The following is a 20,256-nucleotide window of genomic DNA, read 5'->3' on the forward strand; positions in this document are numbered from 1 at the left end:
CCCGGCGCCGCTGCGCCACCCCCGTCAGCCCAGCTCCGCGGCCCGGGGCTGCCGCGCGCCGTCCGTGTCGGACCGTCCGCGGCGCGCGGAGCCTGCCGGGCCCGTCCAGCCTCAGCGTCACTCTGACGTGTGCGGGCCTCGGCCTGGGCCGTTAACGGACCGCGCGGCGGGAGCAGGCCGGAGAAGGATTCAAATCAGCGCCTCACCAGCTCCGGAAGTACGTGCGCGGGGGGAGGGGTGGAGAGGAAGTGACGTCGTGTGGGGAACCGAAGGGGGCGGAAGATGGGGACCCGTTTTCCGGTCCCGCCCGGAAGTGGCTGTCTGTGAGGCCCAAGATGGCGGCCGGGATGTACCTGGAGCACTACCTGGATAGTAAGAGCCGGGCGGGGCTGGGGGTGGCTCCTGCCGGGAGGGTCGTTGCCGGGGGCCGCTCTAGTGGGGAGTGGGCTCGGCCCGGGGCGCAGCGGCGCGCGGGCTCCCGGGGCTCGGCCCGACAGCTCCGAGCAGGCGCCGTCCCGCGCCCAGAGTCCGGCCGGCTCCGGTGGGCGGCGGGGAGAAGCGCGGCCCCTTCCCCGCGCTCCTCCTCCAGGGGCTGGGGGACTCCTCCGGCCGTGGCCGCCGAGCCCGAGCCCTGGCGCTGCGGAGCGGATCGCGGCTCCCGGGGCTGCGGGCTGCTTCCTCCGCTGCGCGTTCTCGTTCGCCTCCTTCCCTCGCGAGGGGGTTTTATATATTGGGGCTTTTCATTCTTTTAGTTCTGTTCCCTCTCCCCCGCCCGCCCACGAACACCCAGGCAAGCTGCGGCGCTCATCAGAGGATGTGGTGAGAGCTACACCCATCACAGGGCCAGACAGAACTAGATCCGTGCATGGAGGGTAGATTCCTCAATGGCTGTCAGCTGAGGAGGTCAGGGATGCACCCCCATGCTCGGGTGTCCCTAGTCACTGGCTGCTAAAAGCTGGGACTGGGTTCCTGGCTGTTGCGTTTATTCCTTCTGAAGCATCTGGCACTGGCCCCTGTCAGAAGACAGGATGCTGGGCTAGCTGGACCATAGGTCGGACCCAGTATATCCGTTCTTGTGTTCAGAAGGATGATTGCTTGTACCAGCAGGCTCCTCCGAGAGCTGGTAGCCACACAGCTGGCAGTGGTGTGGACCGTGCTTTGAGTAAAGAAGAGGGAAAGCAGTTGGATTTCAAGCTCCATCTCCTACAGTTGTGACAAAGAAGTATATTTCTCTCTGCTCCCCATGACCCCACCCTGCTTGGGAAGCAATAAAGGAGAGTGGTGGACAGTTTTCAGAGCTTTTCTCTTCAGTATATGGGTGGAGAGGATGGTGGTGAGCCAAATCCCACTATATTTTATGATTATTCTTATATTTGTATGGCGTTTGTTATAGCTGGTTTCTTTTTACTTGCATGGATATGTTAAGATTTTTTTCTTGCTTGTTTTTTGTTATTCGAAAAGCGGTAATAATTTTATAGGTGAAGCTGGTAGCACCATCTTTTAAGGTTGCTTATTACTTTCCATTATAAGACTCCACTTTCAGTTGCTTATAACCATACCAGACTTGATCCATTTTGGGGCAAAGTCTTGTGAGTTGAGTGTCTGCTTCAGGCTAATTTATTTATTTATTTTTTTATTTTTATTTCAGCCAAAATAGTTCAGTTGCTTCAGAGAACAAGTCTAGGAGGAAATGTTTTGCCATATTTAAAAAAGGATATGTTAGCAACCTATTATTTAGAAAGCTCTACCACTCCCATGAATTAGGATAGGGACTTGAGATTTGGCAGCGGAGTTATTCTGGGGTCAGGGTTGTGTCTTTTGCCATCCTAGAGAAAATTCACCCAGATGTGTCCAAGTTACAAGTCTTTGGGGGAAAAAAATCTGTTTGCACATGTTCAGTATAGACTTGTTGGGACTTACCAGCTAAATTCTCAAAAAAAAAAAAAATTCCTTCAGTACTGAGTATGCTCTAGCTTGGGGCTGCAGGAGCCAGTGTGGCACTAGAACTAAAAGAAGAGAGACTCTGTCCCCTGCAGTATCAATTCTTTCCCTGCTGGGCCCAAGCAGTGTGGAGAAGAAAGCTACCTGAATTTAATGCAGTCAAGACAGGAACCAGACTTGGGGAGAGTAGATTTGGCAGGAAAACTGGCGCTTAGCTGGTTATAGATACTGAGCAGCAGGCAGGGGAGATGCATCTGATGAGGAGCCAGGGTGTGGTGGGAGAACTAAGATTAGCTGGACAAAGATACTGGGGAAAGGGAAGGCTGGGAGCCAGGAGGGTATGTGTGTGGGGGGTGAAACTGAGACTGCATGAGCACAAGGAGGGAGACTGGGAGCTAGTGTGGAGCAAAGAGGTGATGACTGGAGACCTGGCAAAAGGGAAAAGATACAGATTGAACAAGGATATGAGGGAGGGGGGTTGAGACTGGGATCCCGGCAGGAAAACCAAGACTGACTGGCACTGGAACAAAGACAGGGCTGGCCGAGGACAGGTTGGAGGGAACAAGAACAGAAGGCTCTATGATCACCAGAGCATGCTCGTCCAGAAACTGGACTGGAATCCAAGATGCCTGAGTCCCACCATTTGTCTGTTGTTAGCTAAGAGCTGTGAAACCCACTGGCAAAGTGTCTTGTACCCCTCCTGTGTCAATCCACTTGGAGGGCAACAACCTACTATTGCTAGCAGTTACTGCGTTAGTTCAAGTGGTGGAGAGGTCAGTGCAGTGGATTTAAAGGTTTTAATCCTGCTGATGAACCATGTGGATATCGATATGATGTCATATGATGAAATTTGTTTTTTTAGTTTAATTTTTAAAAAACTTAGGAAATTACCCCCAAAAAAACCCAACCAAACAAAAAAGTCCTTATGAGAACATTAAGGTTGCAAAGTCAAGTTTTCAGAAGTCAGGAAATTCCGGAATTAAGGTTGCATGTTCTTTTAATGCAGTTTTTGTGTGTAATATGTAGGTTGACTAACACGTCCCACTGTAAAAATATTTTTCAGCTCTAACACCTCTGTGATTTGCAACAGGGACTTAAAATTTGGCACAGGGGATGGTTCTAGGGTCAGAAATAGGCTGAAAAAGTTATAAAACTGTAAAAACATCTCCATTTGCAGTTTGTATTCTACTCTGTAGAGCATGCTAGAACCTTACTGTTTAAAAAATGTGACCATTATATCTTCACTGAGCTTGCCCAGCTTCCTTGAGCCTCCTCAAAGACAGACAGACAGTTGCATTGAGTACGTCCTCCAGCATTTCCCTTCTTCATCATGCTGAGACAGCTACACTCCATGGAAACATAGATGCAACCAAGGTGGGAGCGGAGGAGGAACATGTCTCTTCAGCTTTCTTCCTCCTTGATGATGTCTCTGTGTGTCCTGTTCTCTTCTTCTTCCTTCAACTCTGTGCAATGTCAAAGGAGTTAAAAGGGGAAAGGCTTCTCCCCATTTCCCTCAAACATGTCCTCCTGTAGCTTCTTATCTCCATTTAATGTCCTAAACCATTTTTGTCCCCTGCCTCCACTGTTGCAGAAGCGGGTCTGCTATGCTGTAGCTGTCAGATCCTGCAATGGGAGGAGGAAATTAGATTTTGAAGCATTTTCTTCTTCCCTTTACTAAGGAAGCAGTGGGTGGTAAAAGAGAGGGAGAAAAAAGGAAGGGGATCAGAGAAAGAACTTGGGAAGGGAAGAGTCTGGGGGGAGGGCTGGGAGAGAGAAGGCCAAGGCAGGAGGAATGGGGGGAGGGGGAAGGAGCTCTTTGTGTTGGGGAGAGGAGCGCGGGGGTGTGGGGGAATCTTGGAGGACCCTGTGTAACAAGTCCTTTATGTGTAGATTGGGAGAGGGAGTCTGTGTGTATGCTGTGCATGTGTTTGGTTGATTTTTGCAGTAGGAAGGTCAGAGAGCATCACATTTTTTTGGGTGGGATGCATGAGAGTGTCATGTTAGAGATTTTGTAGGGGGTGCCAAATGACTGTAATCTTGGGGGACAAGTGGGGGAAGGGATAGCTCAAGAATGTAATTTTTGTAATACCCAAAGTATCCTTGAAAATGGGCCTCATTGTACTAGTCACTATACAAACATATACAACAAGAAGATACAGTCCCTGCCCTAAAGAATGTACTATCCCTATGTTCACATGGAAGTTCCACTGGTGAAATTACACTTACATACACACACACACACTTACACACACACACTGGAGGAAACACACACAAATTTTCTCCCACCCACACTTCTTTGAATGTCCACTCATGGAAGTTACCCTTGGTTCCCATCCAAAGTAAGTCTGCACCAGTGGGAGTTAAATCTGTGCAGTGTGGTGGGGTCCTGTTTCACTTCCATGGCATATAGTCCGCCTGCTGCTGTCTCACACTGCAGTGGTCATAAAAGATTTGACCCGTTTCTACACTTTTCTGTTCTGAGGTCATCTCAGCCAGAAGTCACCCACCTGTTCAGACAGCACTGGCAAATGTACAGTTCCCTTTCATAGTCTACTTTTGAACGCTTTCCCAACCAAATTCAACCTTCTTTATTCATTATGCTTTGCACATCTGCCTGGACCCAAGAAGAGTTTTAATTGCTGTTAGGCACGTGGATCATGGATTGTCCCAGCTCGGAAAATTGCACCAGAATATAAAGAGATCCAAGCACCTGCCTTGACAGGTGGTACAAGTGGGCTACTTTCTGAATAACAGTGTAGAATGAAGGGTAAGGAGCTGTGACAAAACTATAAAAGTACCAGAGATCACAACAGCAGCTTTGGAAATGCCTGCACAACCGGCAAGGAGCCCATCATTCAGCCTAGGTTGGTTACAAACAGTGCTGATCCTGTCTGGAGGTTCCATAGAAGAGCGCTGATAGTGATGATGAGGTAGAGCAGTAGGAGGATAGCACCGACCTGTCTACTCAGAAGCTGCTTGATACTCACGTCATTGTCCTGGAGGTCACCTGTTCCAGATGCAGATACTAGGATACATCTGCCTCAGAGCCAACAACGGAGACAGCGGATTAGGGAGATGAGGGGCCCTCAGCCAGTAAGTTTTTATTGTCATATATAATCATTGTAGCTTTTTTGTGCAGGTGGGGCAGGGCTTTGAATTTTCTCCCAGGTTTGCTTTGGCACTATTTTTTTTTTTTTTTTTTTTTTTAAATGGGTAAAGATAGCTATGCCATTGGAAATCCCCCATTTCTCCTCCTCATTGCTCCATTCCACCCCCATCCCGCATCTTCTAAAATGCTGCTGAGACTACTTGCACCAGCCTCTTCTCCTTTCACCACACATACCCATCTTCTCCTGCCACTACTCCTCCCCCTGGTTCAATTCCTGACACTTTCATTTATTTCTTCTCCCAGTGCACATGTGGTTGGGTACAAAATGGCAAACGCAGCAGCAGCAGCAGCAAAAAAATTCTAGCACAAAAGGTTCATGATGTATCATAATATAAAAATAGAAGCTATTTTGAGATTACAGAGCTTGAACACAGTATCTGCCAGCCTCTGGTCTGTCCAGCAATATGTACAAAACATACTAAAAATACAGTAATATAATTGCTTCTTTTCAGTTATATTAAAACATCTTGTTAATACAGCACCATAAGCAATGTCATTCACTGTCTCGAACTTTTGGTTTAATTGCATGCATAACAGTATAATACAGAAAGTCCATGGAAAATTACAGTACTTCTGCCACCCCCCCCCCCCCCAAGTTAATTAGTGCAGTGTATCACAGGTGTTAAGAGCCAATTAATTTTAAACCTGATTTTTCTCAAGTCTCCTGGCATATCAGTGGATTTCTGGGACAAGAGGAGTTCTAATTTGATATGCACATTCCAAGGCAGTGCATGTTTCCCCATCCCCTCCATTCTATGGTAGGATACATTTTCTCATTAATCTAGCAGCAAATTTGGCAAAACCACCTCAGCAGAAAATCTTGCAGTTTCCCTGACTGGCGTCTAGTCCTCTTCAATATGTCCTACTTTGCCTTTTGGGACTCTGTGACAGGATAACGTCTTCCAAGGCCAGGACTGCATGTGATGGTGTAGCTGGAATTCTAAATAAGTCCCATATAATGCATCATTTTCCCTCACTCTCCCAATCCTGTAAAGTAAAGATTGGCATCAACGTAGTGATAAATATCTTTTTCCAGGAAGCATTTAAAGGCAGCTTACCATCTTGCTCTGGGTGCCAGCTGGTTGGGGGACTATGGTAATCTAATATGGAAAGGGCCCAAAAAAGGGGGTGAGGGGGAAATGATCATTTTATTTTTGGGAATGCTGGGTTACCATAGCTACTACATTAATTATGGTTACTGACTGATCTGTTTCTTTGGACAGTACCTGCAATAAACACACCTTCCTAGAAAGTGCCTCTGACACCTGCTTGCTGCCTTACAAATTTGAGCAAAAGAAAAAGGACCAGTGTGGAAGGATGACCTAATGGATCTGATACTGGCCTGGGACTCAGGATACCCAGCTCAGCTAGAGACTTCTTGTGTAATAAATCTACCCTGTGCCTAAGTTCCCCATTTGTAAATTAGGGATGATACTTGCCTCACAGGAGTATTGTGAAGATAAAGCCCACTAATGATTTTAAGGCATATGGATACTATGGTAATGAGAACTATATAGGTAAGTAATAGAAAGAGATTTGTTTAAAAAACTTATGGTGGCAGTGAGCTACAGAGAGGCCCTGGAGGTGTTGAAATGAGCAATTGACAATGTGTGGGACAGGAAGAAGACCGTTCTTTGAAGCTGATATAGCAAAGAGAGAGAGATGGGGGAATGTGATGCAAGAAGAAATGCTCACCCTACACTGGGTTGCTGGAGAGCATCGTTGCCCAGGCAAACTGCAACTTTCTTTGTGCTTCAGAATATTGAGCATAAGGATATTGGAAGGGCTATTTCAATTTCCCCACAAGATCCTAGTCATTCTCCCACCAATCCAATCCTCAGGACAAGGAGAACTACTCAATCTGTGGCTTATCTGTCACAGATTTGATCTTTAAATTAATGTATGTGTTTGTGAATGCTTTGCATGATTGCTGAAGTTCTGATTGTGTTTAATAAAGTTCGTATTGTTTAATAAAGCAGCAGTGATGTTCTCAGTTTCAAAAGACAGATGCTAATATTTATTGAATAGCACTAAAATACATATAAACCAGAAGATGGAGAGATTTCAGGACAGGCACATCTTTCTGTTATGTGTTGTCCAGTGCCTAGAACAATGGCACCCAATTGTTCATTTGGGACCCTAGGCACTACTGCAATACAAATAATTGTATTGTTCAGTATATAGTCTATCAAAACATAATATGTTTTATCTCCTGCTCTCAAAATGTATGCGCAGAGCATTTTTGACCATGACACTTCTGCTGGCAACATTGCCAACACCTTGGGCTGTTCATATTTGTCGGGTAGCCGCTACACCTCTTTTGTCCAGTCATCAGCAATTGCTCCTCCTTTAGTCTCACAAATTATATGTAAAATACAACATGCAGCAGTAATACCGGGGAGATGAGTCCCAGAACAGTCTATCCACATCATACCTTTCCACCTCCCCTGCAGCCTACCAAATGCACACACTACAACCATCCTACAACTGCTTGGATGTAGTTAACTGGTCTCTTGTGTTTCTGTCAAGATTTACTGTCTCCCCCTTTATAAGCCAAGGAAGCAAGAAGGTGGAGCTGCATCATCTAGAATAAATTGGTTCAGTTTCTTTATTACAGTCTATAGTACAGTGGGGGAAGAGAAGTTATTGTTTCATTTTTGTGACTAGTGCTCAATTTCTGAAGATCCTGGTTTCACAAACTTTTCCTGACCATCCAATGTTAATGCTGGTAAACTGTTGTGGTCTTCAAACAAGGCCTACACAACTATGGAGAATTAGCCTTTTCAGTAATTGAACTGCAAGAGCTGGCAAGGAAATACAGAATGGGCATACAGGTTCTTTCAGTAGTCCTACCACAGTTGGGATTTTTTCATATATTATAATGAGCTCCCATATTACCTACCTTGATCACATGATGCAGTATCAAACGCTGAATAGTCTTGTACACACTGCATAACAGCTCCAACTGTGGATCTCCCATCACTGAAATGGTTTTCCACTGACTGGCAGCAGTTGGTGATGGCTAGCTTCCAAATACTGATTGTCACTCACTTCTTTATGGTGAGAAATGCTTTCATTCTGGTCTCTGGCCCTGCTTCCTCAGTGTCCTCATGCACTTTGAAGTTTTGAAACTTTAATCATCCTAAATCTCCAGATTATTCATGCTTATTGGCTGGAGCAAATAGCAGCATCCCTCCAAAGGCAGTTGATCAAAGAATAGATTCCGCTAGGCTGTGCAAATTCAATTTCTGTGTCCTTCTCTGAACTTCTCAAACAATTTCAAAAATTCTCACTGTCACCATGGGTACCATAGTACATGCTTTCAAATATCCCAGGACCTGCTTTTCAGTCTCAGTAATGGAGAGGAGCACAGTATACGTAGACCACTTCACTGTGACAGAGTCGTTTAGAAAAATGGTACTTTCATCAGCTAATTTCCAGGATACAGTGAGAAGATTATGGGAATTAGGCCTCTCTTCCCACAATTTCTCTGGCCTCCTGGAAGTATCTCTCAATCTGGAACAAAAATTGCTCAGAATGCAGCACTCCTAGGAGCAGTTCAAGGACTCCTGGCATACCTATCCACACTATAATGCACTGGAATTGATGCAGCACAGCACCGCTATAGGAATAAATGGCTCAAAAGCAATCTATCTTACCTCAGTGTAAGTGCACATGCAATCAGTGTAAGATGCATTGGTTTCACTACACTAATGGAACTCTTGTGTGCAGACAAGCCCTAATGTAAGATAAGACACAACAAGTAAGTAGTCAAATGTTAGAGAGGGAGGGAAGATGAAGGGTAACGTCATGCAGTTATATAAGCTTGCAGAAAAAAATTAATGGCTGTGAATCATGTAACTGTTTTGTACTTGGGTGGTGTGCAGTATATGTACTCTACACAGCATTGTAAGTGTAGACATAGCCTCTGTGTGATCTTTTTTTTTTCTTTTTTATGGATAAGGCAGACCAATATATGAGACTCGTGATAGGGGAAGCGGGAGAGATTGTGCAAGAGAAGAAAGTGGGGAGAATACAGAGTACAGGAAACTGGGAACATGAAAGGAAAGGAAAGAGAGGAGAAAGTAGAGATTGGTAATGTGGATTAAGGAAGAAGGGAAAGCAATATCAGAAAAGGAAGGGAATGGAGGAAGAAGAAAAGTAAAGAGTTTATTGGACAATATAAAAATACAAAATAAAAATAGTGAATGAAGTGGAGAAGGAAAAAAATGCAAGGGAGACAAATTTCAAAAAGCTTTTACTTTATATAATTTTTCATGTTTTATTAACAATAACAGGTTTTTTTAAAAGGATGGAATAAAATGTGCTGACTGGGGGAATAGGCACGTGCTTGATTCATATATTTTAGGGCCAGAAAGGGCCATTATGATCATCTAGTCATAGTAACGATAGCCATAGAATTTCATACAGTGATTCATGCATCAAGCCCAATAATTTCTGTTTGAGCTATAGCTTATCTTTTAAAAAGATAGTATATTGAAGTGATGGAGAATCCCCCACACACCAAGGCAAATTGTTCCAGTGGTTAATTACCCTCACTGTTAAAATGTTGCACCTTATTTCTAGTTTGACTTCGTCTACCTTGAGTTTCCAGTGGTTGAATCTTGTTACGCCTTTGTCTACTACATTAACAAGGAGCCCTCTATCTGAAATCTTTTCTTGGTATAGGTACTTATAGATTGTGATAAAGTCACTTCTTAACATTCTTTTTCTCAAAATCTAAATAGTTGAGCTTCTTAAGAGTTTCACTGTAAAGCGGGTTCTCCTTCAAGAAATTGTGCACATACATGGTCCACTGTAGGTACATGTGCTCTGAATGCACTCAAGTTAAAGACTTTCACCAGCCATATGAGTGGATGGTACATGTGCCCATGCTCTCTTTGTGCACTAAACTGAGGGCATAAAAAGGGCCTGGTTGATTCTTCCCTCTCAGTTCCTTCTTACTACCATGTGAGAGTTGGAGCTCCATGTCACACTCTGAGCTTCAGGCCGGGTCTACACTCAAAAGTTAAGTTGACCGAGCTACGTCGCTCAGGGGTGTGAAAAATCCAAAGCCTTTAGTGATGCAGGTAAGCCGATCCAATCCCTGTGTAGACAGTGCTAGGTTGACAGAGGAATTCTTCCGTTGACCTAGCTACCATCTCTTGGGGAGGTGGATTAATTATGCCAATGGGAGAACCCCTCCTGTCGCTATAGTGAGTGTCTATGCTGTAGCATTTCAATTGTAGACAATCCTTAAGTCAGCCAGTCTTAGAAAAATTCTTTCTGTATATAGTTGTAGCTTAGTGTTAGTGTAGTTAGTATTTAATTGTTAGTGAGGTTTAACATGCAGCTATTCCTAGGCTTTGAACAATGTTCCACATGAAGGGCTGTGATTCCTGTTTGTGACAGGCACAGAAATTGCCTAATCTGTTCAGGAAAATGTCTTGTTTGTACTTCCTTCTCACCAAGAACAAAAAAGTGGAGGGATTTCTGCCACAAGGTACGTTGTCTTGGGAAGGCATTGTGTCCGTTTTCAGAGCCCGACCCCAACCATGAGACGATGGAGGATTTGTTCATGAGGCGTGTCATTCCAGCTGTCCCAGTTTCTAAGCTGAAAATGGGTAAGAAATATTTTCTCTTCATCTCTAGTGACCTTGTTCTCAGAGACTGAAAAACATTTGAAGTCTCTTCACAAAAAGGCTCTGAAAAAGTCCTCTGGTTCCAAGTCAAGGTCTGGTCATCAGCACCAATACTCACTGGCAGTGGCAGAGGCAGCACCATTAACTCCAGCCCAAGCAGCTTTAGTAGGATCATCATCTCCAGCACCACCAGCTTTAGTGGTTGAGCATTTACTTCTATCAGTGCTGTCAATGCAACAGGCATTCTTTGCGGCAAAAGACCTTCTGTGTCTTTTTCTCTCAGACTCTCCTCTGTTACATTATCCAGTCCCAATCTCAGTGGCTTCTACTTCATGGGGCCACCAGCACCAGTAGCTACACTTACCATGGCACCAGCAGCTCTGTCCACTTTGACAGTATATGCAACATTGGTTCCATTGGCACTGTCAACACGTTTATCTGCATTGCGACCACCTTGTTCACCTTCATCCTCTGATACATTGTTGATTTCAGTTTCTCTAGGACAACACTGGACGTCCCCAGTGTCAAAACCTCCTGCGATGCATACTGGGACTGCTCCTCCTTTTACTGAGGAGAGATGCATCTCCTTTTCTTTCAACTCTGTGATAGACCCATATCTCCACCAAGGTAATTTCAGGTCTTCAGACCATCAACATTGTAGAGATGACTGAACTCTAGAGCAATATCTTTATTATAAAGATGCTCCATGAGCAGTAGAAAGACTGGACTGTTCTCCCTGGCCTTATTGAGCTCCTTGGCCTGCTCTTAAAACATCTAGGCCCCTATGAGTGGCTCAGTCCAGGACAAAGTCCTCTTTTTTTTCTTATAGCTCCTAGAAATGTTCTTTTAGGCCCATTGTCTCAGTCTTTACTGGAACCCACTGAAAAAGAGGAGACTGGAGAGGAACCTCTAGATGCTCCCCACGGCATATCTCTTCCTCTTCCCTAGATGAGGTATCGTTCCTGAGTCAGCATTGCCTCCTCCTGATGACTTTAAAGTTTTTCAAGATCTCATTAGGAGAGTGGCCACATCTTTGGGAATATAAACAGAACTTGTGCAAGACGATCTTCACAAACAGTTGGACATTTTGCGCACTCACACTACTGTAGGGGTGCCCTTTCCATTAATGAAGCCTCATTGGAACCTGTGAAGATCTTTTGGCAGACACCTTCCTCTGTCCTCCCCACTGCCAAATGGATGGACAGACTTCACCTTGTTCCTCAACATGACTTCAAGTATTTCTTTAACAGACCATTACAGGTTCAGTGGCCACAGCAGCTGATGAGCATTTGAGGCAACTTCAGCCTAAGGGTACCCCAAAAGATAACAGTAAGAGACTGGATCTGTGTGTGGTAGGAAGGCATATATGACTGAGAACCTTCAAATGAGGGTGTCAAATTATCTGTCGTTGTCTAAATATACTTTTATTAACTGATCAGCAATTTCAAAATTTGTGGACAAAAACTGCCTGAGCAATATAAGGATTAGTTTTTGGCCATAGTTTCGGAAGGTCATCCACAGCATGTATATCCTTCCAACCAGCAATCCATGTATCAGACACAGTGTCACTGTAAGAGGACTAGTCTTTAGTGGTCTGGCCTACTGGTCACAGGTGGACTAGTGTCCACAAGTCAAGGATGGCCACAGAGTGATAATCAGCAAGCAGGGGTTGAAGTAATTACTATTGCTGGGATTCATAGGCAAGAGTCAGGGTCAGAGCCAGGCAAGAGTTGGAGACTGGAGATCAGAAAAGGTGAGGTCCGGAGTTGCAGCAGGCCAGAAATCTGTGTGATTGCTCAGACAACTTCTTGGGGCTTTCTCCAGGGTAAAATAGTGAGCATAAGCTAATCAGAAGGCTGCAGGGAGCTGTTGCTGTGGACCTTTGTGTGATACTTCACATGGTGCCTAATCTCCATAGCGCTCATTGGATGTGGCTCTGCATGGCCTCCTGGTAGCGATGTGAGAACGTTAGCTGTCCCAGGGCTCCTCGGACCCAGGTTCCAGTCCCACTGATCCTTATCGTCATGTTCATGACTGTAGCCATTTCATTGAGTCACTCTTTTTGGTAGCAGGCCTCCAGCATTCCCAAAGAGCTGCAAAATACAATAGGTTTATTGTTTGAAGGTGCTAAATTCTTCTCCCAGAACACCAATAAATACAATGCACACATTGAAAAACTCTCGTGCAACCCTTTTTTTTATTTATTTATTTTTGCTCGGTGTGTACACCCCAGTAACAAAAAGTAAGCAGTGTAATCCCCAAAAGCAATACAGACCCTGTTATCATCAGAAGCCTTTAGATGGAGGTCTAAGTCTTCTAGACGTAGTCTACTTGCATCATCTGTACAGGCCATCCACGCCAGACTTCATTGGTTTTGAAACAGGCATTTTGATACATCTGTCAAGGACAGAATTTCTGCATTCAGACCCCCCTTTTGGAAGACACCTATTTTTCTTTTAAGGAATGAGCTAGATGTTCAATGTTTCTCTGTTTTCCACATCATACAAGGTGTGGCCTCAGGCCTCATTCAATGCACACTATCCAAACCTGGAACTGAATACAAAATTATTAATGTCCTCATGGGCTTTCATATGGTGCTTGCCGCTGTAGTATTTGTGCCTCACAAATGTTCGTTTATTTACACAGCTACCTGTGAGATAATGAAATATGAATCCTATTTTAGAGATGAGGAACTGAGGCAGAGGCCAAAATTTGCAAAAGTGTTCACTAATTTTGAGTGTCCCAGTGCTTGCGTGCCTGACTTGGGATACCTATATATAGCTTGATTTTTCAGAGTCTTAGCAATGTTATATCTGCAAAGTAACATACAGACAGCAACTAATGAACCGTTCCATGAAAACAAAGAGCAAGGTGAAATGACTAGTGCAAGGCTATAAATTGAGCCAGTGGCAGAACCAGGATTAGACGTTGCTCCAGACCACACTGTCTTACAGACACAGGTGCTGAGCTATCACAGTTCCTATGGAATTGAGTTGCAGGGGTGAATGCTCAGCACTTCTGTAAACCAGATCACAGGATCTGAAGTTGAGCACCCAGAAACTGAGCACACAAGTAGTGGTCATCTGCCAAAATGTTGATGTGATTTGACCAGCATCACATAGGAGCCCTTTGGAGCAGGGACTTGAAATTTAGCAGAGAGATTGCCCAGGTGTGAGAAGTGTGTGCCTTATGTTATCACTGTGAAAATCCACCCACATTTGGAAACAGTACGGGCCTTTGAAAATCACAGTTGACACATGTTTATTAGCGTTTGGTCACTAAATTATCTGAAGATTCCATCTGTGCTGAGCATGCTCAAGCGCAAGGTTTCAGGGGCTAAACAGGACTTTCTGTGCAATTGCCCCCCCTCAGTGGTCGGGGGGTTGCCATGGGACTAAGAGAAGGGAGACTGTCTTTCTTGTGATCTTAATGCTCCACAAACTGGGGGGCCAGCAAGCAAGAAGAGGTAGAAGGATCAGCTTGACTGGAATGCAGAGGGGTGGAGGACAAAGACAAGCTGTGGGGGAACAGATTGGCTGTGGGGCGTGGAGGGGAGACAGTGGGGAGTGAATAGTGTCGGAGGAGAGAGAGAGACAGGCTAAAAGAGAATATATGCCAGGGGTTGTCAAACTTACTGACCCCCTCTCCCCTGAAACCCTCCTCCCCGCTGGGCAGGATCCTCTAGCCCCACCACCCTGCTGCAGGGCAGGTGCTCCCCAGCCCAGTCTGTTAGGTGGAGAATGGGCAGGGGGAGGGGCATAGGGAGCTCCATAAGCTGCACTTGATCTGTAAAAGAGCCACATGGGGCTCACAAGCTACCGTTTGGCCATCCCTGGTATATGCTAAGATCAGGGACAGAAGGTGGCAAGTGACAGCAAGACTGGGAAATAAAGGTCTATCACCACTAGAGGACCCTCCTTTCTAGAGCTCGGGGTAGCATCCAGGATTCTTGAGTCTCAACTGTTAGCAAATAGCTGTGAAACCCACTGGCAACGGGTGTGTATCACCCCCTCTAGTTGTTGGTCCACAGAGATCATAAACTCCTACTGCTGCTACTAATTACTCCATTAGCTCAAGTGATAAAGGGTCTGTGCTGTGGATCTAAAGGTTCCAACTTTGCTGATGATGCATGTGAGGGGTCAGTATGGTTTCTCATGATAGAAGTTCTGTTTTTTCAGTTCGCAGTTTTTAAAAAACTAAGAATTTATATTAAATTAATTGAAAAACATTTATGTTTGCAACCCCTTAGTAGTTAGGAAATGTCAGAATTAAGATTGCACGTACAATCTTAATTCAACCCCAGTGTGTGTGTGTGCATTATGATATAGTCTTTAATTACAGGATCACATTATTTTTTCCACAGGACCTCTCCATCATTCATTGCACAGGCTGAGCCTGCTCTGGGAATGAACAAGGGTTGTATAGTGAATGAAATTGTTGTCCATAGGACCCCTGCCTCATTTGTTGCAGAACTTGGATGGTGTGTAGTGAGTGAGGCAGAGGATTGCAGGAAGAGAAAGGATGGCCTTACGGTCCAGCTTTTTTGAGAATTCTGTCTTCTGAATTCACAAGCCTCCCTTAGAAGTTGGCAGCTTAATTGTCCTAGTTATTCTGATTGTGTCTGTTTGGGAATGTAGGGTCATGGAAGGTGTGGTAGTCTCTCATGTTGCTGTGACCAATTCCATAGAGGGCTTTGAATATCAGAACAGAGACCTTGATCCAGATTCTGAATTCTATGGAAAGCCAGTGCAGAGAATGGAGATATTTTCATGGTGTCCTGTGTTGCTGTGCAGACAAATGCTGCATTTCATACCAACTGGAGCTTTTTCAGGTCATGTGATTTCATTCCTAGACATGAATAGCAGTAGTCAAGTTTGGAGGTCATGAGCGCCTCGGTCATGGAGGCCATATCTGAGTTCGATTGGATGCAGCACAGTCTTCTGTCTAGTCACAGAAGAAAGTGGGCATTTTTTTCTCAGCATGGCTATCAAAAGAACCTCCATGGCTATGGGTTAACTAACAAGAAGTCACTGAAAAAGAATAATGGAATACTGATTTTTAAGTCTTGCAGTGTGTCTTTTACTGTAATAACATTTGGTAGTTACAATACATGTTGTGCTTCAGAACTTCCAGGGGTTGGAGAGAGACAACTGAGTTGCATTATAACGTGGCAGGCAGAATAGACTAAAGAGCAGGAGACTTGGAGTCAAGATTCCTATATTAAATTCCCATCTTTACCCCGATTTGCTATGTGACCTTGGACAAGTCTCCTCCTATCTTTGCCTCAGTTTTCCCATATGTAAAATGGGGATATTAATACTGATCCTTCTTTGTGGCACTTTGAGCATTCCATTGCTTTGAGTTGGTTGCATGAAAAGGACTAGTTTTTAAAATTATTTATTTAATATAAAATAGGTTTAGAATAGGCAAATTAGTTGTTTTCAAGTCAGCAGGGCCTGATGAAATACATCCTAGAATACTCAAGGAGCTGACTGAGGAAATATCTGAGCCATTAGTGATTATCTTCGAAAACTCATGGAAGACGGGAGAGATTCTAGAGGATTGGAAGAGGGCAAATATAGTGCCAGCCTATAAAAAGGGGAATAAGGACAACCCAGGGAATTACAGACCAGTCATTCTTCAGTACCCGGAAAGGTAATGGAGCAAATAAGCAATCAGTTTGCAAACACCTGGAATATAATAAGGTGATAAGTAACAGTCAACATGGATTTGTCAAGAACAAATCATGTCAAATAGCTTTCTTTGTAATAATAATAATAATAATAATAATAAGGTAATAAGACTTGTGGGTAGGATGGAAGCGGTAGATGTATATCTTGACTTTACTAAGATTGTTGATACTGTCTTGCAAGACCTTCTCATAAACAAACTAGCAAAATACTGCCTAGATAAAGCTACTATAATGTGGGTGCATGACTGCTTGGAAAATCATTCCCAGGGAGTGTTACCAGCAGTTCACAGTCAAGCTGGAAGGGCATATGGAGCAGGATTCCTTAGGGATCAGTCCTGGGTCCAGTTCTGTTCAGTATCTTCATAAATGATTTATATGATGGCATAGAGAATATGCTTATAAAGTTTGTGGATGATACAAAGCTGGGAGGGGTTGCAAGTGCTTTGAAGGATAGGATTAAAATTCAAAATGATCTGTACAAACTAGAGAAATGGTCTAAAGTAAATAGGATGAAGTTCAATAAGGACAAATGTAAAACACTCCACTTAGGAGGGAACAATCAATTACTCATATGGGAAATGACTGCCTAGGAAGGAGTACTGCGGAAAGAGATCTGGGGGTCAGAGTGGATCACAAGTTAAATATGAGTCAACAATTTAACACTATTGCAAAAAAAGCAAACATCATTCAAGATGTATTAGCAAGAGTGTTGTAAGCAAGACACGAGACGTAATTCTTCCACTCTACTCCATGCTGTTGAGCGCTCAGCTGGAGTACTGTGTCCAGTTCTGGGTACCACATTGCAGGAAAGATGTGGACAAATTGGAGAAAGTCCAGAGAAGAGCAACAAAAATGATAAAAGGTCTAGAAAACATGACCTATGAGGAAAGATTGAAAAAATTGGTTTTGTTTAGTCTGGGTAAGAGAAGACTGAGAGTGGACATAACAGTTTTCAAGTACATAAAAAGTTGTTACAAGGAGGTGGGTGAAAAATTGTTCTCCTTAACCTCTGAGGATAGGACAAGCAATGGGTTTAAATTGCAGCAGGAGAGGTTTAGGTTGGATGTTAGAAAAGCTTCTTAACTGTCAGGGTATTAAGCACTGGATTGCTGAGGGAGGTTGTGAAATCTCCATCATTGGAGGTTGTTCTGAAAGCAACACCCCAGAGCCCCCATATTCACCACAATCATGTAATTAGGAAGTTTTATACAAAGTATGCCTTGTGAGGTATCATTTTAAAAGTCTTAATCTGCTAAACATTAATATACTGTTGGATTGTATGTGCTGCCATTGTATGTGAAGTTATAAAGTTTTGCTGTGTATGTGCTACTGAAATATGTTGGGAGATAAGGAACACCCACAACCAGCTTTTCAGATACAACAGTGAAGTAGCCAGATGTGCTAATGGCCCATGTAGTGAGCAGGTGTGGCCTCCTTCAGAAACAGACAGGGAGAAACAGGCCGGGCCTGTGGGAGTGGAGCCAGAGACTGCCTGTCCACCCACCTGGAAGTGAGAGGGCGGGACAGGAAGTATAAAAGAGAGGCCCAAGAGCTCAGTGGGCGGCCAGCTCCCAGAGGGGAAGGGCATCCCTCCCTGCCCTACAGAGCTGCCTGCGGCCTGGTACCAGGGTAAGCAGACCCGGGCCTGGGTCCGGAGACCAGCGAACGAGCAGCGCGCGGTCTGGGGCCCAGAGGTACCCCCGGATCCGACCACCCCGCCTGACCTGGTGATCCAGAGGGGCCAAGACCTGGAGGAACTGCGAGACACATGAGGAGGAGGTGGCCCTACCGGGGCCAGACTTGAAGGAGTTGCCCTTGGAGGCGCCAGAGGACGATGACGAGGCGCAGGCCCTGACAGGGCCAGACTTGGAGGAACTGTCCCCTGCCGACCTCCCCGACGAGCTGCCTGACCTACTACCCCCTGATGGTATCGAGGGGTTCTGCAACCTGCCCCTGGGCGCCTACCCCGATGAGGTAGACTGGACGGCGACACACCAGGTACCCAAGGGAAAGGGGGAAGGAGGTAGCCCAGAGGAGGGGCCACCCGGTCTGGGGACTGGGGAACTGGACCGTGAGTCAGCATGTTGCTGTTGGAACCCCGCTGACTCTGTGGCGTACCCCTCTGCCATGGCTAGGGACCTGGGCTGGGACGTAGTGGAGTCAGGTGGGCCTGCATCCTCCTCCCCCTTTCCTGACCACCCGGTGGTCTCTGAACTGTTTGCTGCCCCGCCTGGGGTGCTAGACTGTTTGCTGCCCCGCCTGGGGTGCTAGACTGTTTGCTGCCCTGCCTGGGGCCTCTGAACTGTGTGCTGCCCCGTTTGAGGGTGCTAGATGGTGTGCTGCCCCGCCTGGGGCTTCTGGTCTATTTTTCTGTCCACTGGGGCATTGGACTAGTTGCTGTCCACTGGGGCACTAGACTATTTGCTGCCCACTGGGGCCCTGAACTGTTTGCGGCCCGTTGGAACTTGGGCTGTCGCCTTTGGGCGGCCGGGCCCAAGCCCGGAGACTGTTCCCCAGGCTGGGCCAACCCCTGCCAGAGCAGGATAGGGAGTGGGTGTGGCCTTCCTCTGAAATGGACAGGGAAGGGCGGCCAACCATCCTACAGCCCATTAAAGGGAATCCACTCTCCCAACGACCATCCCCGGAAGGCTTCACAAAGAGAAAGCACATAGACAATGGATCTTGCTTGACCAATGAGGGTGGACCAGGTCACAAGCATTGACTGTTCCAGCAAGCTGGAAGAAGCTATGAAAGAGGGAGAGAGACATCATTACTTGTCTTCACTCCCCCACAACTCAACCCTGAAGGAATATGTGGACGACAAAGGACTTTGAACAGGGAAGAGGAACCCAGGTTGCAAAGCAGGCACAGCCTGTGTATCAAGAATCCGTAGCCGCTTGTATCATCAGTCAGGGTGAGATGTTGCTGATTCAAATCCTGTTTAGTGTATAAAAACTTAGACTGCAACATTATTTTTATTTCTTTGGTAACTATCTATGATCCATTATGTTTACCACTTATAATAACTTGAAATCTATCTTTCTGTAGTTAATAAATCTGTTTTATAATTTTACCGAAAACAGTGTGTCTTGGATTGAAGTGTTTGGGAAATCTCAGCTCAGTTAACAAAGACTGGAGCATGTTCTCTCCACATCGAGGGAAGGGTGGACTAAGTAATGAACTTGCACCGGCCAGTCCAACGTGGCATACTCCTGTAGTGCAAGGCTTGGGAGCTGGGGGAATTGGCTGATACCATTCTCTATTGTTGATTGATGAATTGCTGAGGGAAAGCATTCATGTCCCACAGTTGAGTGTGTCCCTGCCTGTGAGAGTACTATACCTGCCAGAGGTTTGTAGCTTACTGATAGTGTCACAGAGCCAGAAGCAGCCCAGGTAAAGATTCCTGCTATCTCGCCGACTTAGGGGCTCCATCTGCTGTTGCGTTGGGTGATAACAGTGCCGGGAGGGGTCTGCTGTTTATCGCCAGTGAGGCATTGTTGGGAGTCAGCCCAAGCTGGATAGTTATGGGTCAGAGCAATCCCACAGCTTCCAGGCTGCACCCAGGAGGGCGGGGTTCCCATCACAGAGATTTTTAAGAACAATTTAGACAAACACCTGTCAAGAATGGTTTAGTTCAGTGGCTTTCACCATGTGGTCTGTGGACCCCTGGGTGTCTGCAGACTGTTTAATGGGTCCACGAAAGGTGGTTGTTATCATAGAACAGTAGTTTTTAACCTGTGGAGTCCGCAGACTATGTCTAAGATTTCCAAAGGGGTCTGCACCTCCATTTGAAATTTTTTAGGGGTCTGCAA

The 20,256-nt window shown here is 45.4% G+C and overlaps 1 protein-coding gene across 4 annotated transcripts in view; it reads left to right on the forward strand.

The window, feature by feature from the left end:
• Nucleotides 1–284: 284 nt before the first annotated feature.
• Nucleotides 285–20,256, forward strand: part of ING4 (inhibitor of growth family member 4) — a 29,437-nt gene continuing 9,465 nt past the window's right edge. For 2 of the 4 annotated variants that reach the window (XM_067545921.1, XM_067545922.1), the window contains exon 1: nt 11,254–11,379. In XM_067545921.1, coding sequence (XP_067402022.1) covers nt 11,292–11,379 — 88 coding nt within the window. In that variant the 5' untranslated portion in view covers nt 11,254–11,291. Of the gene's footprint in view, nt 373–10,677; nt 10,735–11,253; nt 11,380–20,256 lie in introns of those variants that run through there. The other 2 variants (XM_067545924.1, XM_067545923.1) reach the window with 2 other exon arrangements.

This window comes from Emydura macquarii, unplaced genomic scaffold (genome assembly GCF_026122565.2).
Source record: "Emydura macquarii macquarii isolate MOO-44397 ecotype Brisbane River unplaced genomic scaffold, CSIRO-AGI_Emac_v2 contig_1119, whole genome shotgun sequence".
Classification (NCBI taxonomy): Eukaryota; Metazoa; Chordata; order Testudines; family Chelidae; genus Emydura; species Emydura macquarii.